Below are 18554 nucleotides of genomic sequence, written 5' to 3'. Positions count from 1 at the left end.
GATAGTCAAAAGCTTAAAAAGTTCATGACTCTGTAATCGCAGAGCGCTCCATAAAAACCACCATAGGTACAAGCAGTGTCTCGTGCATGTGAACTACATGACTTTCTGTTCCCACTTTAAGGGAACTTGGATGGAAATGCTGATGCTGTAAAAGGAGGCCAGACATACAGAACACACATAACATAACTGAAAGTAAGTGTTTTAAAAATTTTAAACATAAGTTCAGTCTTATGTGGCACTGTCGCGACGGGCAGAGAGCCGGCGCACACAAGAAGGAAATCGCTCCTTCTCCAACTGCCGCACCGGCACGACGTGGGCAGCTTCGTGCCGAACATTCCGCCAGCCGGAAGGACCGCCGTGGCGGGGCGGGACTGACGCGACGCCGGCCAGCGATTGGCGGACCCAACGGAGAAATTCCACCACTCAGGCGACGGCGGAGGAGGATAAAATGGCGCGCTTCCGGCCGTACGGGGGAAGAGAAGACCGTAGCGACAAGACGGACTCCGTGCGTGTTCTCCAGCGACATAGCGACTCGCAATCACCGAGCACGACGGTAACCTCACGCCCCACGCTAATCTCTCTCTCTCTCTCTCGCTCTCTCTCTCCCCACAAAAGGTGCAAGCGCGGACGAGATCGCCGGGTGGTGAGAGTCCCACCTACGGAGGACGTCGGCCCGGGAAAACCCTCGCCCCCGTCTCGGGAATCCCGCCCCCGCCACGAGTAGGCTACACCGTCAGTCACGCCTCCACAAGCCCCGCACTCATCCCCTCACAACCCACTCACTTCACCCTTGCACCAATAAACCACCGTTTGTGAACGTTCTTCTGCCTCCTGTGGGTCTGTACGCCGCCCTTCCCCGGGCTAATTCCTCACACTGGTGGAGGATGCGGGCATAGTACAGACTCGCCTACCACAAACGTTTAAAAATAAATAAATAAATAAATAAAAAAAAAGAAAAAAAAAGAGAGAGAGAAAAATAAATAAATTTAAAATAAATTTAAAAAAAAAAAAAATTTTAAATAAATACCAAACCCCCCAAAATGGACCATGCCCTGCAACACCTGCTGGAGACAAGCCTCCAGCAGCACGCTGTGACGCAGCAGCTCGCCGAGAGCCTTCAGGTCGCCACACAGACACTGATCGCCATGAGGACTGAGACCCCCGCCGCCTCCGTGCCTCTCCCCGACGCAAGAAGCGAGACCCGCCGCCTACTACCCCCCCTCGGCCCCGAAGAGGACCTCGAGGCGTACTTCGAAGCCTCTGAGAGTATCGCCCGCCGAGAGGGGTGGGACCGTGACGACTGGCCACGCGCCCTTGGTCCACTGCTCACGGGAGAGGCCCGAACAGCCTACTATGCCCTCGAGCCGGAGGAGGCCGCGGACTACCTGGCGATGAAGGAGGGAGTCCTGGCATGGTGTGGCCGAACCCCTGGCCAGGCTGCTGCTGAATTCCATCGCTGGGTTTATCGACCAGGGGCCCGACCACGTTACCAGATGAACGCCCTCATCCGGACCACCAAACGATGGCTCCGGCCGGATCGGCATACCGCCTCAGAGGTGGCGGAGAAAGTGGCGGTCGACCGTTTCCTGAGGGCGCTACCCCGGGCAGAGAGACAGGCCGTGGGGGCACACGCCCCAACTACGCCCCAGGAACTCCTAACTGTCCTGGAGCGAACCTTGGCCACCCTGGAGCTCGACCCCGGGGAGCAACAGCACCTCGATCGGCCCCCCGGTGCCCCGGGCCCCCGGTCCGACCGCCAGACCCGGCCCCGCACCTGGAGGAACCCCCAGAGGGCGCCCACTTGTGAACACCCCCGAGACGAGCCCATGCCTACAGAGCCGGAGAGGGAAGCCGCCCGGCTGCTTTCAAAACCATGGCTGGCAGGTTGCGCCCTCCATCAGCAGCAACCGCCGGAGGCACCCTCCTTGACGGTGTGGGTCGAAGGGAGACCGGTAACTGCCCTGCTGGACACCGGGAGCACGGTGACCCTCGCCCGGACCTCCATCCTGCCTGAGGAGCGCCACCCAAGGGGGACGCTCACCGTGACCTGTGTCCATGGGGACACCCGGGAAGTCCCCTCAGCCGAGGTCCAGATCCGGGGCGAAGCCGGCACCTGGCCCCTCCAGGTCGGAATCGTCCCCGAACTCCCCGTGCCCCTCCTCCTGGGACGAGACTGGCCAGGACTCCTGGTGGTACCGAGAGCCGAGCCCCGGAGATTGCGGCGACGTACGAAGGGGACCCCGGCCCGGCCGGCCTACCTAGCCCAGGACGACGGAGAGGCCACCACGGAAGGTAAGACCCCCCAAGCTACTAACCCTCTGTCATCTATCTTTCCCCAGGTGAACTGAGAGGGGAAGTTCGGCCAGGAGCAGAAGGAGGACGACCGGCTGAAGCACTGCTGGGCTCAGGTACGGGTGATAGAGGGGGTCGACCAGAGTCCAGATCTGAGGCTCCCCACATCGTACTTCCTCGTCCGAGGGGGGCTCCTCTACCAACGGGCCTGCCGCCGCGGGGAGCAGGTGGACCTACTGGTGGTGCCCCGACCCAAGACGGCCGTCTTATTGCACCTAGCCCACACCCATCCACTCGGCGGCCACCTGGGGGCCCGAAATACCTTGGAGAAGCTGCGGGACCGCTTCGTGTGGCCCGGGATGGATGCGGAGGTCCGGGCCTTTTGCCAACAGTGCCCGCAGTGCCAGCGCACGGCCCCGCGGAGGCCCCCGCCGGCGCCCCTGATCCCCCTGCCCATTATCGGCGTCCCGTTTGAGCGAGTGGGCATGGATCTCGTGGGGCCCCTACCCAAGTCTGCCCGGGGCCATGAATACATCCTGGTCCTCGTTGACTACGCCACGCGGTACCCCGAGGCGGTGCCGCTCCGCAAGGCCACCTCGCAAAGCATCGCCAGGGAGCTGGTACTCCTCTTCAGTCGAGTGGGGATCCCCAAGGACGTTCTGACCGACCAAGGTACGCCTTTTGTCTCGAAGCTAATGGCGGATTTGTGTCGTCTGTTGCAGGTGAAGCACCTCCGGACGTCAGTCTACCACCCCCAAACCGACGGGCTGGTCGAGAGGTTCAATCAGACCCTCAAGCGGATGCTGCGCCGGGTGGTGGACGAGGAGGGAAGGAACTGGGACCTCCTCCTCCCCTACGTACTTTTCGCCGTTCAGGAATGCCCCCAGGCGTCCACGGGCTTCACGCCCTTCGAGCTCCTGTTCGGGCGGCGCCCGCGGGGATTGTTGGATGTGGCCCGCGAAGCCTGGGAGGAGCAACCATCCCCCTTCCGCTCCGTCGTCGAGTACGTGCAGGACATGCAAGCAAGGATTGACAGGGTGGGCCCCATCGTCCGGGAGCACATGCACGCGGCGCAGGAGGAGCAGAAGAAGGTATACAACCGCCCCGCACAGCCCCGGGAATTCCAGCCGGGGGATCGGGTCCTCCTGTTAGTGCCCAGCAGCGCCTGCAAGTTCCTCGCCCGGTGGCAAGGTCCATATACCGTCCTCGAGCGCCGGGGCCCGGTCAACTACCGCCTGCAGCAGCCCGGTAAGCGGACGGACGAGAAGCTATACCATGTAAACCTGCTGAAAAAATGGGTGGAACCAGCCCTGGTGGTGTCGGCGTTCGCAGCTCAGGACTCGGACCGGGGCGAGGGTACCTTGGTCGGCCTAGGGGAGGACCTCACCCCCGGCCAAAGACAGGAGCTTACCGAGCTGATCGACCAGTTCGCAGATGTGTTTTCGGCTACCCCGGGGATGACCCAGCTGGTCCAGCATGAAATCAAGACTCCTCCCGGTGTCGTGGTGAGACAAAGGCCCTACCGTGTCCCCGAGGCTCGACGCCAGGCCATCGAGGAGGAAGTCAGTCGCATGCTGCAGGAGTCCAGCAGCCCCTGGTCCAGCCCCATCGTCGTCGTGCCGAAGCCGGATGGGAGCATGAGGCTATGCAACGACTTCCGGAGGCTGAATCAGGTGTCAGAGTTCGACAGCTACCCCCTCCCCAGAGTGGACGACTTGGTCGAGAGGCTGGGGAGAGCCCGATTCATATCGACCCTGGACCTCACCAAAGGCTACTGGCAAGTGGCGCTCACACCAGAGGCAAGGCCCAAGACGGCCTTTAGCACGGCCACCGGCCACTGGCAGTATCGGGTTCTCCCCTTTGGGCTGCACGGGGCGCCCGCCACGTTCCAGCGGCTAATGGACATCCTCCTGCGGCCCCACCGGCAGTTTGCGGCGGCCTACCTGGACGACGTGGTCATCCACTCCTCCACCTGGGCCGACCACCTGTTCCACCTCAGGGAGGTCCTGAAAGCACTCCGGGCGGCCGGCCTGACCGCCAACCCAAAGAAGTGCCACCTAGGGCTGACGGAAGCCCAGTACCTGGGATACCGCATCGGACGGGGAATGCTGAAGCCCCAACTAAAGAAGATCGAGGCTGTGAAGGGCTACCCGCGTCCGACATCGAAAAAGCAGGTACGTGCCTTCTTGGGATTGGCGGGCTACTACCGCAGGTTCGTGCCTAATTTTTCTGCTGTAGCCTCTCCCCTCTCAGACCTTACAAAGAAGGGCCAGCCAGACCAGGTCAGGTGGACAGCCGACGCAGAAAGGGCCTTCCAGGCCCTAAAAGGGGCCCTCACCAGCGCGCCGGTACTCCGCAACCCGGACTTTGACCTCCCATTCACCGTGTATACTGATGCATCCGAGACCGGGCTGGGCGCCGTCCTCTCCCAGACCTTCGACGGGGAAGAACACCCGGTCCTCTATATCAGCCGGAAGCTGTCCCCGGCCGAGAGGAACTATGCGGCGGTCGAGCGGGAGGCACTGGCGATAAAATGGGCCATCGAGGAGCTGAGATACTACTTGGCAGGCAGGCACTTCGTCCTCATAACGGACCACGCCCCCCTGCAGTGGATGGCCAAGGCGAAGGACACCAACGCCCGGGTAACCCGCTGGTTCCTCGCCTTACAAGACTTCTCCTTTCAGGTTAAGCACCGGGCGGGGGCCCAGCATGGTAACGCGGATGGGCTATCACGACGAGACACCCTCTGGGCCCACCACCGAGCGGCAGTAGGCTCGGAGCTGAGGGGGGGGTACTGTCGCGACGGGCAGAGAGCCGGCGCACACAAGAAGGAAATCGCTCCTTCTCCAACTGCCGCACCGGCACGACGTGGGCAGCTTCGTGCCGAACATTCCGCCAGCCGGAAGGACCGCCGTGGCGGGGCGGGACTGACGCAACGCCGGCCAGCGATTGGCGGACCGAACGGAGAAATTCCACCACTCAGGCGACGGCGGAGGAGGATAAAATGGCGCGCTTCCGGCCGTACGGGGGAAGAGAAGACCGTAGCGACAAGACGGACTCCGTGCGTGTTCTCCAGCGACATAGCGACTCGCAATCACCGAGCACGACGGTAACCTCACGCCCCACGCTAATCTCTCTCTCTCTCTCTCGCTCTCTCTCTCCCCACAAAAGGTGCAAGCGCGGACGAGATCGCCGGGTGGTGAGAGTCCCACCTACGGAGGACGCCGGCCCGGGAAAACCCTCGCCCCCGTCTCGGGAATCCCGCCCCCGCCACGAGTAGGCTACACCGTCAGTCACGCCTCCACAAGCCCCGCACTCATCCCCTCACAACCCACTCACTTCACCCTTGCACCAATAAACCACCGTTTGTGAACGTTCTTCTGCCTCCTGTGGGTCTGTACGCCGCCCTTCCCCTGGCTAATTCCTCACAGGCACTTAAAAAATCATTTGTGGATGTTTTTTTTTTCTTATAGGAGCTAATGGCTCCTTAATAGATTATTTTGTCTGCAGCCCTGCTTTTGACATAACACAATATAGACATCTGCATGATTTTAGTTCTGGTTCTCTCTTGCTAGTTGTGACTCACATGAGTTTATAGTTTACTCAGAATGGTGCAATAAAGTAAAAAAACGGTGTGATCGGCAGTTCTGCAGACAGAAACACCTTATTGATGAGAGAGATCAATGGAGAATGGCTGGGCTGGTTTGAGCTTATAGAAAGGCTACAGTAATTCAGATAACCACAAACTGTACAATTGTGCTGAGCAGAAAGCTGAGGCTGCAGAGGGCATAGGTTCATCAAAACTGAACAGCTGATGACTGGAAAAATGTAGCCTGGTCTGATGACTCGTGATTTCTGCTGAGGCTGGATGTGGTGTAATGGTGTGAGAAATGTCTTCTTGGCCACTTTGGGCTTGTTAATAAAAATCATCGCATAAACGCCACAGCCTTTTTGAGTATTGTTGCTGACCATGTGCATCCCTTCATGGCCACAATTTAGCCATCTTATAATGGCTACTTCTTGCATGATAATGCATCGTGTCACAAAGTAAAAGTCATCTCAAACTGGTTTGAACATAACGATGAGTTCAGTGTCCTTTGTTGAAAATCTGCAGGCACTGCATGATGCGATCATGTCAACATGGACCAGAATCTCAAAGGAATGTTTCCAATATCTTGTGGAATCCATGCGATGTAGTATTGAGGCTGTTTTGAGAGCAAAGGGAGGCCCTATCCAGCATTAATTGAGTGTTCCTAATGAAGTGCTCTGTGAGTGTATATTCAGGTACATAGATATCTAGATTTGACAGGTCATTGTTATTTTAGCTGTCTGCCACAGTATATTGGAGCTGAGGTTAATTAACACACAAGTTTAAAGTGCAGACTTTCAACTTTAATATGAGGGTGTTTGTCATGATTGGGAGGGGAAGGTGGATGCAAATGTAGCTTATTTATTGTGAAAAGTACAACCTAACCAGCCAAGACTATGACAAAAATCTAAACAAAAGTATTAACTTGAACAGTGGAAACAAGCTAAAAACATCACACTACAAGGAAAACTGTGGCATACACAACAACAAAAGCTTGACAATGGAACACACAGAAACCAGAATGTAAATAGGGTTGCTTATTAGGAGTAACACAGAACATGCGATCAGTGGGACATGTGACATGGGCCACAAACCTACAGAGATTAGCATTTTCCCTCTTTTAACACACCACATTCAGACAAATGTAATTAGCTGATAGGTTGATTCAGGTGCTAAACTAGAAAGGATGTGAAACCCTGCTATACAGTGGCCCCCTGGCTTCAAACAAAGTTTCTGAGTTTGTCTTGAGCAAGGGTAAGACGGTCCATGTGGTTCTGCATGTCAATGCGGCGTCTGCTGACATCTGACTCTTCATGCAAGGCATCGGCCACGTTGGTACCATCCACTAAACCCAGTATCTCACTGCACAGCAGCTGAGCGGATTCCTTCAGCATGAAGTATCGGATCAGCATGGGCACCTGGTCAGCCAAGCGCTGCACCACAATCTGTCAGGAGAGGGAAAAATCACTATAACACAAAATTTCCAGGTTTTAAGGTAAATGTTTAATTGATGTGTATTTTTCTTATCGCTTGTAAAATGATAGAAAGCAATGTAGTTCAAAATAATATTAATGCAATAAGTATTTGTTAGAACTATTTCATAATGAAAAATATCTTAATACCAGAATGTTTTTAAACAACATATTTGATTTGATTATTATGCATACCCTACTGTTTAAATATATCTATAATAATAATTATGAATAAAGCCGAAATAAAAATAGTATATAGATCATTAATCACACAACTACTAAAATATACCTCATAATAAGCCTGCAGCATTTCAGGATATTTGTTTCTGTTGTCAAACCCAGCAAAGTTGTCTTCTGAAGCATTTTTTCCCTTAGCAGGCTTAATCTCATTCAAGGTCTTGAAGTAGATGCCATCTTGAGTGTAGACCAGTTGCTCCATCTCAAACTGCTCCATGATCCTCTGCTCCACCTTGGCTTCCTGCTTTGACTGAATGTTGTCGATCTTGTTCTGTGATGTTGATTTTAAGTATGTGGTTATAGAGCTTCACAAAGAATGGATTTAACTGGTTCAGAAATATTTCACACTTTCACAATACAAATGCTTTAAAACTTAAGAATTATATTTACCGTAGCAACACACTGGAGGAAAGGGTAGTTGAGGAAGCAGGTTTTGGACACATCTGAAAACTCTTTCTGAATGGTTTCTGAAACACACAAGATTATTACGATATATTACTACGTTCACCAATGCTTTGTTTTCTTGTAGCCTTTAAAAAAGGAATTAAACAGCATGCTGCATTTTTTTAAATGCACTTCAAAGAGGAAAAAAAAGAGGCTGGTGAGAAATTGCTTTGGTATAATAGTATTTTGAAGACTTAAGTTCAGTGTTGGTAACAGTAGTTCTGCTTTGCATCAGGCCACATCTCACCATCCCAATGTTGATAATTTCCCTATAACAACACTTCCCAGTGTTTTATTCCTTATGTACTATACACCATTTGGGTAAACTTCCATCAATAGAAGTGTCTGATCTGATGTCATCTTGCAACACAATTTTAGAGCTGTACAGAAGTACAACACAATTATTGAATCTTTGTATGAAGACATCTTTGGTATGTAAATAATCAGATCCATAAGTATTGGGACAGTGACACGATTTTCATAATATTCCCGCATCACCGCAATGGATCTGAAATGAAGTAATCAAGATGTGATAGAAGTATAGACTTTCACCTTCAATTCAAGTGGCTTAAAAAAATATTGCATTAACACTTTAGGAATTACAGACATTTTTATGGACTCCCTCCATTTTCACAGGATCAAAAGTAATTGGACAATTGCCTGATAAGTAGTTTCATGGCCAGGTTTGGCTTGTTTCCTCATTATTTCATGACAAATTAAAGGACATAATTCCAGTTGATTCCAAGTGTTCCAAGAATTTACATTTGGTAGCTGTTCATGAGAACTCCAAAGAGGTGTTGATGCAAGTGAAGGAGGCCGTCATTAGACTGAAGAAACAAAAAAAGATCTAACAGAACCTATTAGAGAGATAGCTGAAACTTAAGGAGTGGCCAAATCAACAATTTGGTACATTTTTAAAAAGAAGGAATGCACTGGCGAGCTCAGCAACACCAAAAGGCTGGGAAGACAAATAAAGTGGATGATTGCAGAATTCTTTCCTTGTTGAAGAAATACCCATTCACAGTATCTACTGTAGCAAAGTCAATAACACTCTGGAGGAGGTAGGCTTATCATTGTCAAAGTCTACAATCAAGAGACACCTACATGAATGTAAATACAGACGGTTTACCTCAAGATGCAAACCACTGGTAACACTCAAGAACAGAAAGGCCAGATTAGACATTGCTTTAAAAAAAAATAAAATTAAAAAAATAATAATAAAAAAAAATGCCTCATCTCAACCCAACTGAGCATGCTTTTCACTTACTGAAGACAAAACTGAAGGCAGAAAGGCCCATAAACAAGCAGCAACTGAATTCAACTGTAGTAAAAGCCTTGACAGAGGAAACTCAGCATTTGATGATGTCCGTGGCTTCCAGATTTCAGGCAGTGAATGACTGCAAAGGATTTGTATCCAAGTAGTGAAAATAATCCTTATATTTATGATTGTTAGTTTGTCCAATTACTTGTGAGCCTGTGAAAATGGAGGGACTCTGTATACATATGCTACACTATATGATAAAACCATAATTTGGAAAAATTACTGTTCTTTGTAATGACTTCAGTAAATTTTTTTGTATGTGATATACTGTATGTTCCATGTCCCTTTCAGATAAATACTGATAAATAAACACATTTAAATTGGGTTGTTTATGTTATTGGTCTACTAAATCTATTGAAAGTTAATGAATGAAAGTCGTGAAGGTTAAGTGGTGGAAACCTACCTCTGATGACCCTGAGTGTCTGAATAGCTGGTCCTCTTAGATGGATCACAAGCTTCTGCCCCACCATCTGAAACACCTTGTAGTCACTGAAACCAGGAAGCTCACGTCCTCTGTGCTTCAGGTCATATTCACTCACCACTTCCTGTACCGTTTTGTGGACTGTATTGGGTTTAAAATTTAACCAAAAATGAACTTCCCCATCAGTTCCCATCAATAGGCATCATTTCACTGGAGTTTCCACAAGGTTTATTTTAGCTGCTCTAGACCAATACTAGCTAAAGTTTATTAGAAATATTTGTTCCTCTACACCAGGGTTGTGTAATCTTATCTAGAAAGGGCTGGCATGGGTGCAGGTTTTCATTCCAACCAAGCAGAAGCAACACCCAAATATATTGAAAGTCAAGTTGAACTGATTAAACAGGTGGAATCAGATGTGGCTCCTGCTTGATTGGAATGAAAACCTGCACCCACACCGGGCCTTTTCAGATAAGATTGGACACCCCTGATAGTCCTGCATGCATAGTTCTCTCCATGTTGACAGTGTGTTTGTTTTTTTTTAGAAAATATATTTTGACCCTTGAAAATTACTAAAATGATTTGGCATGGCTTCTGCATATGAGGACTGTGTACTCACATGATGCCTTTGTGTTGTCAAGATGATCTTTCCACTTTTTGAATTCAGACCGAAGCATTGCAAACAAGTTGTCATTGTTGACCACTTCCCCAGATGCCAAGCGGTTGATCTTATCATTAAATTTTGTCAAGGTCTGAAAGAACAAGCAACCATGAACAAGATATAGCCAGGCTAATATAAGGCTCTGGATTTAAAAAAAAATTACACACATCAATAAAAAAGATCTTCCTCTTCTGTGGGTCCAGTGGTGGACCAGCTTCACACTGACCTAGCTCTTTTCTCAAGCTCCACAGCTGCTTCTTGATATCCTCTGAGATCAGAGGTAACGATTTCTAAAAAAAAAAAAAAAAAAAAGATCAGAAACCTAGAATTAATGGGCTAATATTTTGTCACACAGCCTTTGGACAAGTATGCCCATTGCAGTCATCATGGACATTTACATTTATTCATTTAGCAGATGCTTTTATCCAAAGCTTTCTTCTTTCCAGGTCTGCATTTTTCCACAAAATTCTTTTTTAGCTCAGACAGTAGTCATGCAATGTCATGTGTTTATGTGCGTCAGATGATTACACGGAGTGAAACTTCATTTGGGCTTATATTTTTCAGCCAGTTTCACTGACACATCCAGACCATGTCATCAGCAGTGATTTAGATGGTGCATGTGAACAGTCACAGGTGTAAGGAACATGAATAAGGTAAATTAGTTACTCTGTTATTCTAGCTATAGATGTTATATTTTAGCCCTACCAACTAATATAATGACCAGCTGTCATTGGGGATTGCGTTTGTGTCATCTAGTAGCCCTCTTTAGTATTTAATCATTCATGACTGCCTTTACTGATTTTCTGAACATATTGCCAAACTGTTCTTAATTACATTGAAATATAATAATAAGGAATAGTATTAAAAAAAAGTGTAAAAAAGAGCTGTAACATACTTTGATGTGATCAACCAGGTCTTGAGTCAGTTTTTTCGCAAGACACTGAATAGTTGCTTTCTCTTCATTCAACAGGCAACTGGAAATAAATAAACAAATGACAGTAAGTTCCCAGTTATTATAAGTCGGTCAGATGTCACAAATAATGAATGAGTTCTTTATACCTGAAGAATTCATGACGTCTGAAGAATTCCTTCTCTACTCGAGTGGCCTCAGACAGAGAGATTTTATCATCAATTTGCTGTTGGCCACGGCACTTAACGATGAGATACCCTTTGCTTAAGGAAATGACCTGATTTCGGACTATTTTCAAGACGTTTTTCTCTGTTCCTCTGTCTACAAGGTCTGGCTTTGTGAGAATAGCTGTTAGGGAAAAAAAGTATAATATTATTATTATTACTAACAACAACAACAACAACAACAACAACAATAATAATAATAATAATAATAATAATAATAATAATAATAATGAATATAGCTGCCCATTAAGGAGCCAAGGACTATATGATTGAGGGAAATGAGAAGCCATTTCTACTATTAACTCTTGTTTACTGAACAGATATACTAAATTTGTTGGGTTTATGACAAGCTGTTACTGAGATATGGTCTCACTTCCTGTGTGGCAACTTTACAAGCCAATTTGTTTGTGTGTTACAGTGTAACCATGCTGAATACTGCGCACAAAGATGAGACCAAGTTTTAGGTGACGAAGCAATAAAAATATCCCAGTTTTTACTGTCTTTGTGTTTTGCAGATCACAACTCAAGAAGACTCAAGCTACATCAAGAACACTTGGCACCTGCTATGGAATAATTAGAAAGAAGAATCATAATCTGTTTTTGCTTGGATCAAAAGTCATGAGCAGTTTTACTAATTTGTGAAGGATAGCGCCCCTAGAGGTAAATTTAGACAAAACTTCTTGGCATCCCTTATGTCTTGGTCTTTTACTCACATACTAAGTTTGGTCTGAATACAATAAATCATTGCTAAGACATGCCCTTACTTTCTGTTATAGAGACATTTTAAACAAACTGTCCCACATATTACAAAAAAAATAACAACAAGTTTTCTTCAGGTTGGTCCCATGATGATGTCATGACTGAACAAAATTTGTAGGAGAAAAAGCAAAAAACAAAACAAAACACGTTAATAATAATAATAATAATAATAATAATAATAATAATAATAAGCATAATAATGTTGCTGTTTTTGTTAAGTAGCTTGGTTGAAACTTTACCCAATGTCCTTTTTCCTTCAGGATCCACTTCCTGTGCCATTTTCAGAGCTTCTGTTGTTGCTATGTCAACATTACATGGGACCACGACCAAATTTATAGTTTGGTCCTTCCCTATATATTTCCATATGAGATTTTTGATCTAGACAAAAATTAAACAAGCAAAGTTACATTAAATGTCCTTAATATGGTTAGAAAAAAGGGTCAAATCACAGTTTATACTAACCTGATGTCCGATGTCCTCCGGTTGACCTTTTACAGGAACTCGTGTAATCCCAGGGAGATCGATCAGTGTGAGGTCACACACATCAGGAGCCATGATCTCCAGAGTGATGAGTTCATCACAAATCCCAACACCTTCTCCAGCCAGCACGTTCTGAGCTGTTAGAAAGATGTAAATAGTATTAAAAGAATTATAAACATTGTTCTAATGATTTATGATAATGAGCTTCATAGAAAGTGTTAGGTTAAAAACTGCTGGCTAATCAACTTTTATTTATATATTTGTTTTAAATCTAATGGACAAATCTTTCTTAAAGCACACACCTCGATAGAAATTCTAGAGCAGAACATGACACCACGGTTCCTCTTTCAGAACCATAAGAAAGGAATCTTATCTGTTTGTCTTTAGCTCTTTATTTTATTATTCCCAGTAATTTTACCAACCTGCTTTAACATAGCCCTCAACCAGTGATGGGTCATCAAACTCAATGATTTGTTTGTTGTAAGATATTACAGCTTGCCATTGAACACCACATTTAATCTTCCTCAGCTTTAACTCCAGTGGACATCTTGTCACAATACCTAAAGTTGAAAAAGCACATTATACATCAGCTTTTGTTTCCTACTTCTCCTAATGTCAAACAGACAAATTTCACCTTTAGTGTGTGTGTGTGTGTGTGTGTGTGTGTGTGTGTAAAGAAGAATTGAGAATGTTGTATCTTGATTTTTTTTTTAGCTGACAAATGTTAAACTAACAAACAAACTCCACTGTTACAAGTAGTCATATATGTAATGTAATATATTTATTACTCTCTAAGAGAAATGGGAAACAACCCACCACTTCCTCTGGGCAATGCCACTCCAGATAGTGCTTCCAACACAGAGCTTTTTCCAGAACTCTGATCTCCAATTACAGCTATAGTTGGCAAAGCTAAATCTTCAATTCCAATCAGTCTCAAAGAGTCAATCAGATCAATATAAGGACGGACCCTCTCCTCTAAATGGCTATGGACACCCCCTTCCATTGGCTTACTGTGAATAAGTAAAAGGCATCAAGTTTTATAAACAGTGTGACAATCACACAAGTTGATGACTGCGTGATCAGATTAAATTCACACTGACCTCTTTTCCCCAGCATCAGCATTGTCTTCATAGCTTCCTTGTACCCTCTCCAATATCCAGGAAACAAATTCCATATGCACAGCTGTTGTTGCTTTCTTTTAACGCTTTTTACATGTAGAAATAATAATTTTTAGTTCTCCCACATCACAGAAATTAAGGTACTTTACTTAACTGGCTGTGTACAGCAACTTGATTTCACAAAGGATGTGAATAAACTGGAAGTGATTCAAGTGGCTATATATATATATATATATATATATATATATATATATATATATATATATATATATATATATGCGTGTACACACACACACACACACACACACACAGAACCCATATGCCACACCACTGTGGCTGGAGAACTGTAATAAAAATGCCCATATTTGTGCAATAAGTCAACAAACCAAAAATATGTCCTGTTTGGACTGTCCAAGTTTTAATTTGGCCTCTTTAATTATCACGTTAATCTCAACCTCAGGAACAGGCCAGTGTTATAGAAGGGTCATTCTACGGAAATGTGCATTTTTCTGTCCCTGGACTTCACAGAATGATTATACTTGAAAAAACACTTTATTGTTACAATGTATTTATATTTTAAAGTAAAACAATATGTTATTTGAACAATTACACTTTCTTGAGCCATCAATGTTGCTATATTTGTTTTTTAATCAATTATATAGAATTCCAAGCACCATAAAATTGCTTGTCCTCACTGTCATGTATAGAGGTTGAGTGCTGTATTTTGAAGTCAGAAACATGTTTCTGTTTTTTACCATTTAAACAACAATAATGTATGCATATCTATCAAATATGTGCTATAAATGACTTTAAAAATCTAAATGTCAAATAAATATTGTAAAATATATAATAAAAGTAGCTGTCCCCTGGAGTCATGTCACTGGTGTTATCGTACAATAAAAGTGTCTTATTTTGAAATAACGGAGAGAAAAAAAAAAAAAAGATGGTAACACCAGTGACATTTTCACTTAGGGGTGTACTCACTTTTGTTTCCAGCAGTTTAGACATTAATGGCTGTGTGTTGAGTTATTTTGAGGGGACAGCAAATTTACACTGTTACACAAGCTGTACACTCACTACTTTACATTGTAGCAAAGTGTCATTTCTTCAGTGTTGTCACATTAAAAGATATAATCAAATATTTACAAAAATGTGAAGGGTGTACTCACTTTTGTTAGATACTAATATATATGTATGTATGTGTATATATATATATATATATATATATATATATATATATATATATATATATATATATTACACACACACACACACGTGTGGAACATAACGTGGAAGTCAAGTGCATGCAATTGGAGTGAGTAAGTTCTTCTGACCGAGCCCCAGAGATGATATTAACTGGTATCATGATGACCAGATCATGTGCCTGATTCCAGAGCCCCTAAGACTGAATAAGGTGTTCAGGTGAAATTGATCAGAGGTTCTGGGAAATCATTCTGAGACAGCTAGACAAGTGAAATAAGGCAACATAAATTGTAAAATGGGGACAGTTTACCCCTCTTAGGTATAACCTAGTAACATAGCATTACATAAAATAGTAGCAGACAACTACAGTTTAGATAATGGTCTTTGTTGGGCCTTTTTAGTTGTTACTCTTAATTGAGTTCAAATGTACTTAAACTGTTGTTTATGAACGTTCAAGTGTTTTGACCTACTGTCAATGAGTTTGACTGCATGCCAAGTGAAACCATTTTCTTAATTAGAATTGAGGAATAAGAATCTTTGGTCGTGTATGTCACTGGTGTTTCACTGTGTCACTGGGGTTACTGTGTGTTTTTTCTGAATCATTTTCTGTATCCTTAAATAAAATGTGTCATGTTTGACATGATGATAATTTTATATTCATTACATTTTGCTACACTCAAGAGTTCAGATTCCAAGGATTGCATCATTACTTGTTATAACAGTTACTTTTTTTATATTTTCATTTTTATAGGACATTCATGGTTGTGCAACAGAAAAAAACAATTCAACCACACTTTTAACAAACCATAACAAATCTGTCACGTATCGTGATGTAACGGAGATAAGGTAGGATGCAAGCGCAGTGTGAACAGTTTTATTGAGAGGCACACAGGCAGGTAAATCCAGAACGTGGTCCAAAAACGTAATCCAGTAACATGCAAAGTTCAGACGATCGGCAACAGGCATAAACGAGGCAAGGCAAGAATCAAAGTCGTGGTCACGGGATACAGGGTCGATATACCAAACATGAAACATAAACAACAGCGAGGGACTGGTAGCGGAGAAACCAGCGTGAACTTAACAAACGAACCTAAACATGAAACATGACATGAACTATGACTATGAATCTAAACATGAAACATGAAACATGAAACATGAAACTATGGCCTGACTGTGGTTATCTATCGTAAGGACTCTAAACTAATCTACTATAACTCATTCAATATTCCGCGCGGTGTGCTGGGAGGCGCGCGATATTTATACAAACATACTCAGCGTCGTAATAGCTGATGGCTGAGGGCGATTCAGACACACGTGAAACAATAGCCAATGACAGAACGGGGAGGAGACATAACAGAAACATAAACAAATGCACCTGTCGAAATGTCACGATTGTCCACAAGGGAAAAGCAGGTGCTCGCGCACCTGCTCGTGCACGCGCGCTCACATGCTCCACAGCGCGCTGCTTAAAGGGGAACTCGTGACAAAATCAAAATAAAATAATCATTTTCTGATTTGTTGCATTATTAATGTTATTCTCTATCTCTGACTACATGTGCTGAAGAGATTGAAAAATAATATTTCATAAAGGCCTTTATTATTGCCAAATAAGTAAGGGAAGACCAGTGACAAATAGACGGTGCATGCCATATCTAAATAAATGCACCAAAAAAGACAAAAGCTGTCATTTAAGTGTATTCATACAGCCAATAATTTAAGTAATAATCTGATCAATAATAAGTTTAAGTGTTAAAAAAAGGAAATACATTTTAAGACATTCTGCCATTCCAAAAGTGCATGGTTCTGTAGAATGACCCAGAAGCTTTGTTCAAAAACTAGGAGTAACTCAATCATACAAACAATAAGACCCACTACCAAGAACTGTCTCTGTTTCATAATTGATCAACAACTAAAATAACATTTTATGCAATTTATACTTTATTAGCTGTTAGCTAATATTCAACATTTTCACATTGAAGTGGTTCTGACTAATATGCAAGAAATTGTCCAAAAATACTTACTCAAGGTGAGCTTTCTATCGGGAAAAGAACATACTAGCTCCTTGCTATACAATATAAACCTTGTTCAGGTCTACATCATAATGAGAAGCTTTGTTACTTACTCAGGTCGAGGTCTGAGCCTCTGGGGCAGGAGTGGCCTTAAACCTCAGGCTTACTCTCACCAGTCACTTCTAAAGTTTACAAATCTCCAAAGTGGATTTAGTTTATTTCAGAATAGTTTCAAGCAGAATAACAATTGTCAATAGAGTAATTGACAATAACTATGGTGTAAGTCTTCATCACGAAAGTCCTGACAAAGAACAAACAGTTTCACATGCAGTATATTTAGTATCGCCCAGACACATCGGATCCTTAATGTCAGAATCATTGGTATCCTTGGCAACAAGTTAAACATTGACAGGTTATGAACTGTACAAAAAAAGAATGCACCTGCAAAGCATTTATTGAGCATATGTGTGTGTGTTTTTCAATCACACAGGATGTTGGGCTAACCCACAATATCCTGTTGAGTCCGCCTGTAGCTTCATAATGCCTAAGTGAACATTAATCAGTCGTATGTCAGCTATAGCTTATAAGAAAGCAAGGCTTTTCAGCACTTTGCACCGTTCATATCCTACATGTAAGCAAAGCAATACAGCATCTTTGTTATTTTAACACTTTGTATTCATTCAGTTGACATGTATGCTAGAGCTTGGCTTAGGCCATGTTCATGTGGGTCAGGAAGTGGTTTTTCAAGAAGTGGTTTAACAGCGATATCTTCTACATAGATTTGAATTCTTAAAGTTTTTTGTATTCTTATGACTTTTCTTATCTGTTTCTCTATGGCACTCACAAAGTCTATCGGCCATCATGCAATCTGTTGGGCCCTCAGAGATCATGTGGTAGTTGTCAGTGATCAGCACTTCCCAATGATTCTTTATTCTTCCTGCCCTTTCTTCTTTTCTTTCTTCATTTCTAAAACTTTGGTTGGGCCTGTAGGGTGTACAAGGTTTGCACCAGGATGGAAGTAGTATATTCCCCTGAGTGTCAATCTCCAATTCTGATTTTGCAAATCCACATTCTAATAATTGGCCATCAATGCTTTTGTATGTCCTTTTTCATAGAGATGTACTCTATCAATGAGTACCTTGTGTTACGAACCCGGTCTAGGTCGGGCCGCAACATACAAAAAGAAAAAAGAGAAAAGGGTTGGCGAGACCAAGATTGCATTTGTTTAGTTTATTCGCCAGATGGAGCACCTTTTATATACACAGTGGTTTTAATCTTCAGAAGCCGGCCAGGCCAAAATAATAAACAAAAATACTCTCTAACTTACCAAAGAACACCTTCTTCCCTCACTCCCTAGCTAACCCAAAAACAGGGGAAAAGAAGAATCAACACAAATGGCGCCGATGTCCTATTAACC

The 18554-nt window shown here is 44.4% G+C and overlaps 2 protein-coding genes across 3 annotated transcripts; one reads left to right on the top strand and one right to left on the bottom strand.

Annotated features, from left to right (window-relative positions):
* Window positions 1-1040: 1040 nt before the first annotated feature.
* On the top strand, window positions 1041-5467 carry LOC128602398 (uncharacterized). The gene is made up of 3 exons (XM_053616164.1): window positions 1041-2292; window positions 2350-4219; window positions 4292-5467. The coding sequence occupies exons 1-3, from the start codon at window positions 1041-1043 to the stop codon at window positions 5403-5405; spliced, it is 4236 nt and encodes a 1411-aa protein (XP_053472139.1). The 3' UTR covers window positions 5406-5467.
* Window positions 5468-6662: 1195 nt separating this feature from the next.
* On the bottom strand, window positions 6663-18309 carry LOC128601927 (interferon-induced GTP-binding protein Mx3-like). Of its 2 annotated transcripts, none has more exons than XM_053615373.1 (14): window positions 17251-18309; window positions 13908-14011; window positions 13624-13817; window positions 13230-13367; window positions 12790-12944; window positions 12567-12705; window positions 11494-11692; window positions 11330-11408; window positions 10602-10724; window positions 10393-10525; window positions 9759-9917; window positions 7981-8057; window positions 7643-7861; window positions 6663-7326 (listed from the first exon to the last, which is right to left on the bottom strand). In XM_053615373.1, exons 2-14 carry the CDS (start codon window positions 13979-13981, stop codon window positions 7102-7104), a joined length of 1914 nt encoding a protein of 637 aa, XP_053471348.1. In that variant the 5' UTR covers window positions 13982-14011; window positions 17251-18309; the 3' UTR covers window positions 6663-7101. The 2 variants fall into 2 exon arrangements, with proteins under 2 accessions (XP_053471348.1, XP_053471349.1); XM_053615374.1 differs by lacking the exon at window positions 17251-18309 and adding an exon at window positions 17150-17240.
* Between the last annotated feature and the right edge of the window lie 245 nt (window positions 18310-18554).

Source organism: Ictalurus furcatus, chromosome 26 (assembly GCF_023375685.1).
Source record: "Ictalurus furcatus strain D&B chromosome 26, Billie_1.0, whole genome shotgun sequence".
In the NCBI taxonomy this organism is placed as follows: Eukaryota; Metazoa; Chordata; class Actinopteri; order Siluriformes; family Ictaluridae; genus Ictalurus; species Ictalurus furcatus.
Note: the sequence above shows the minus strand (reverse complement) of the source record. Positions and strands in the feature narration are given on the sequence as shown.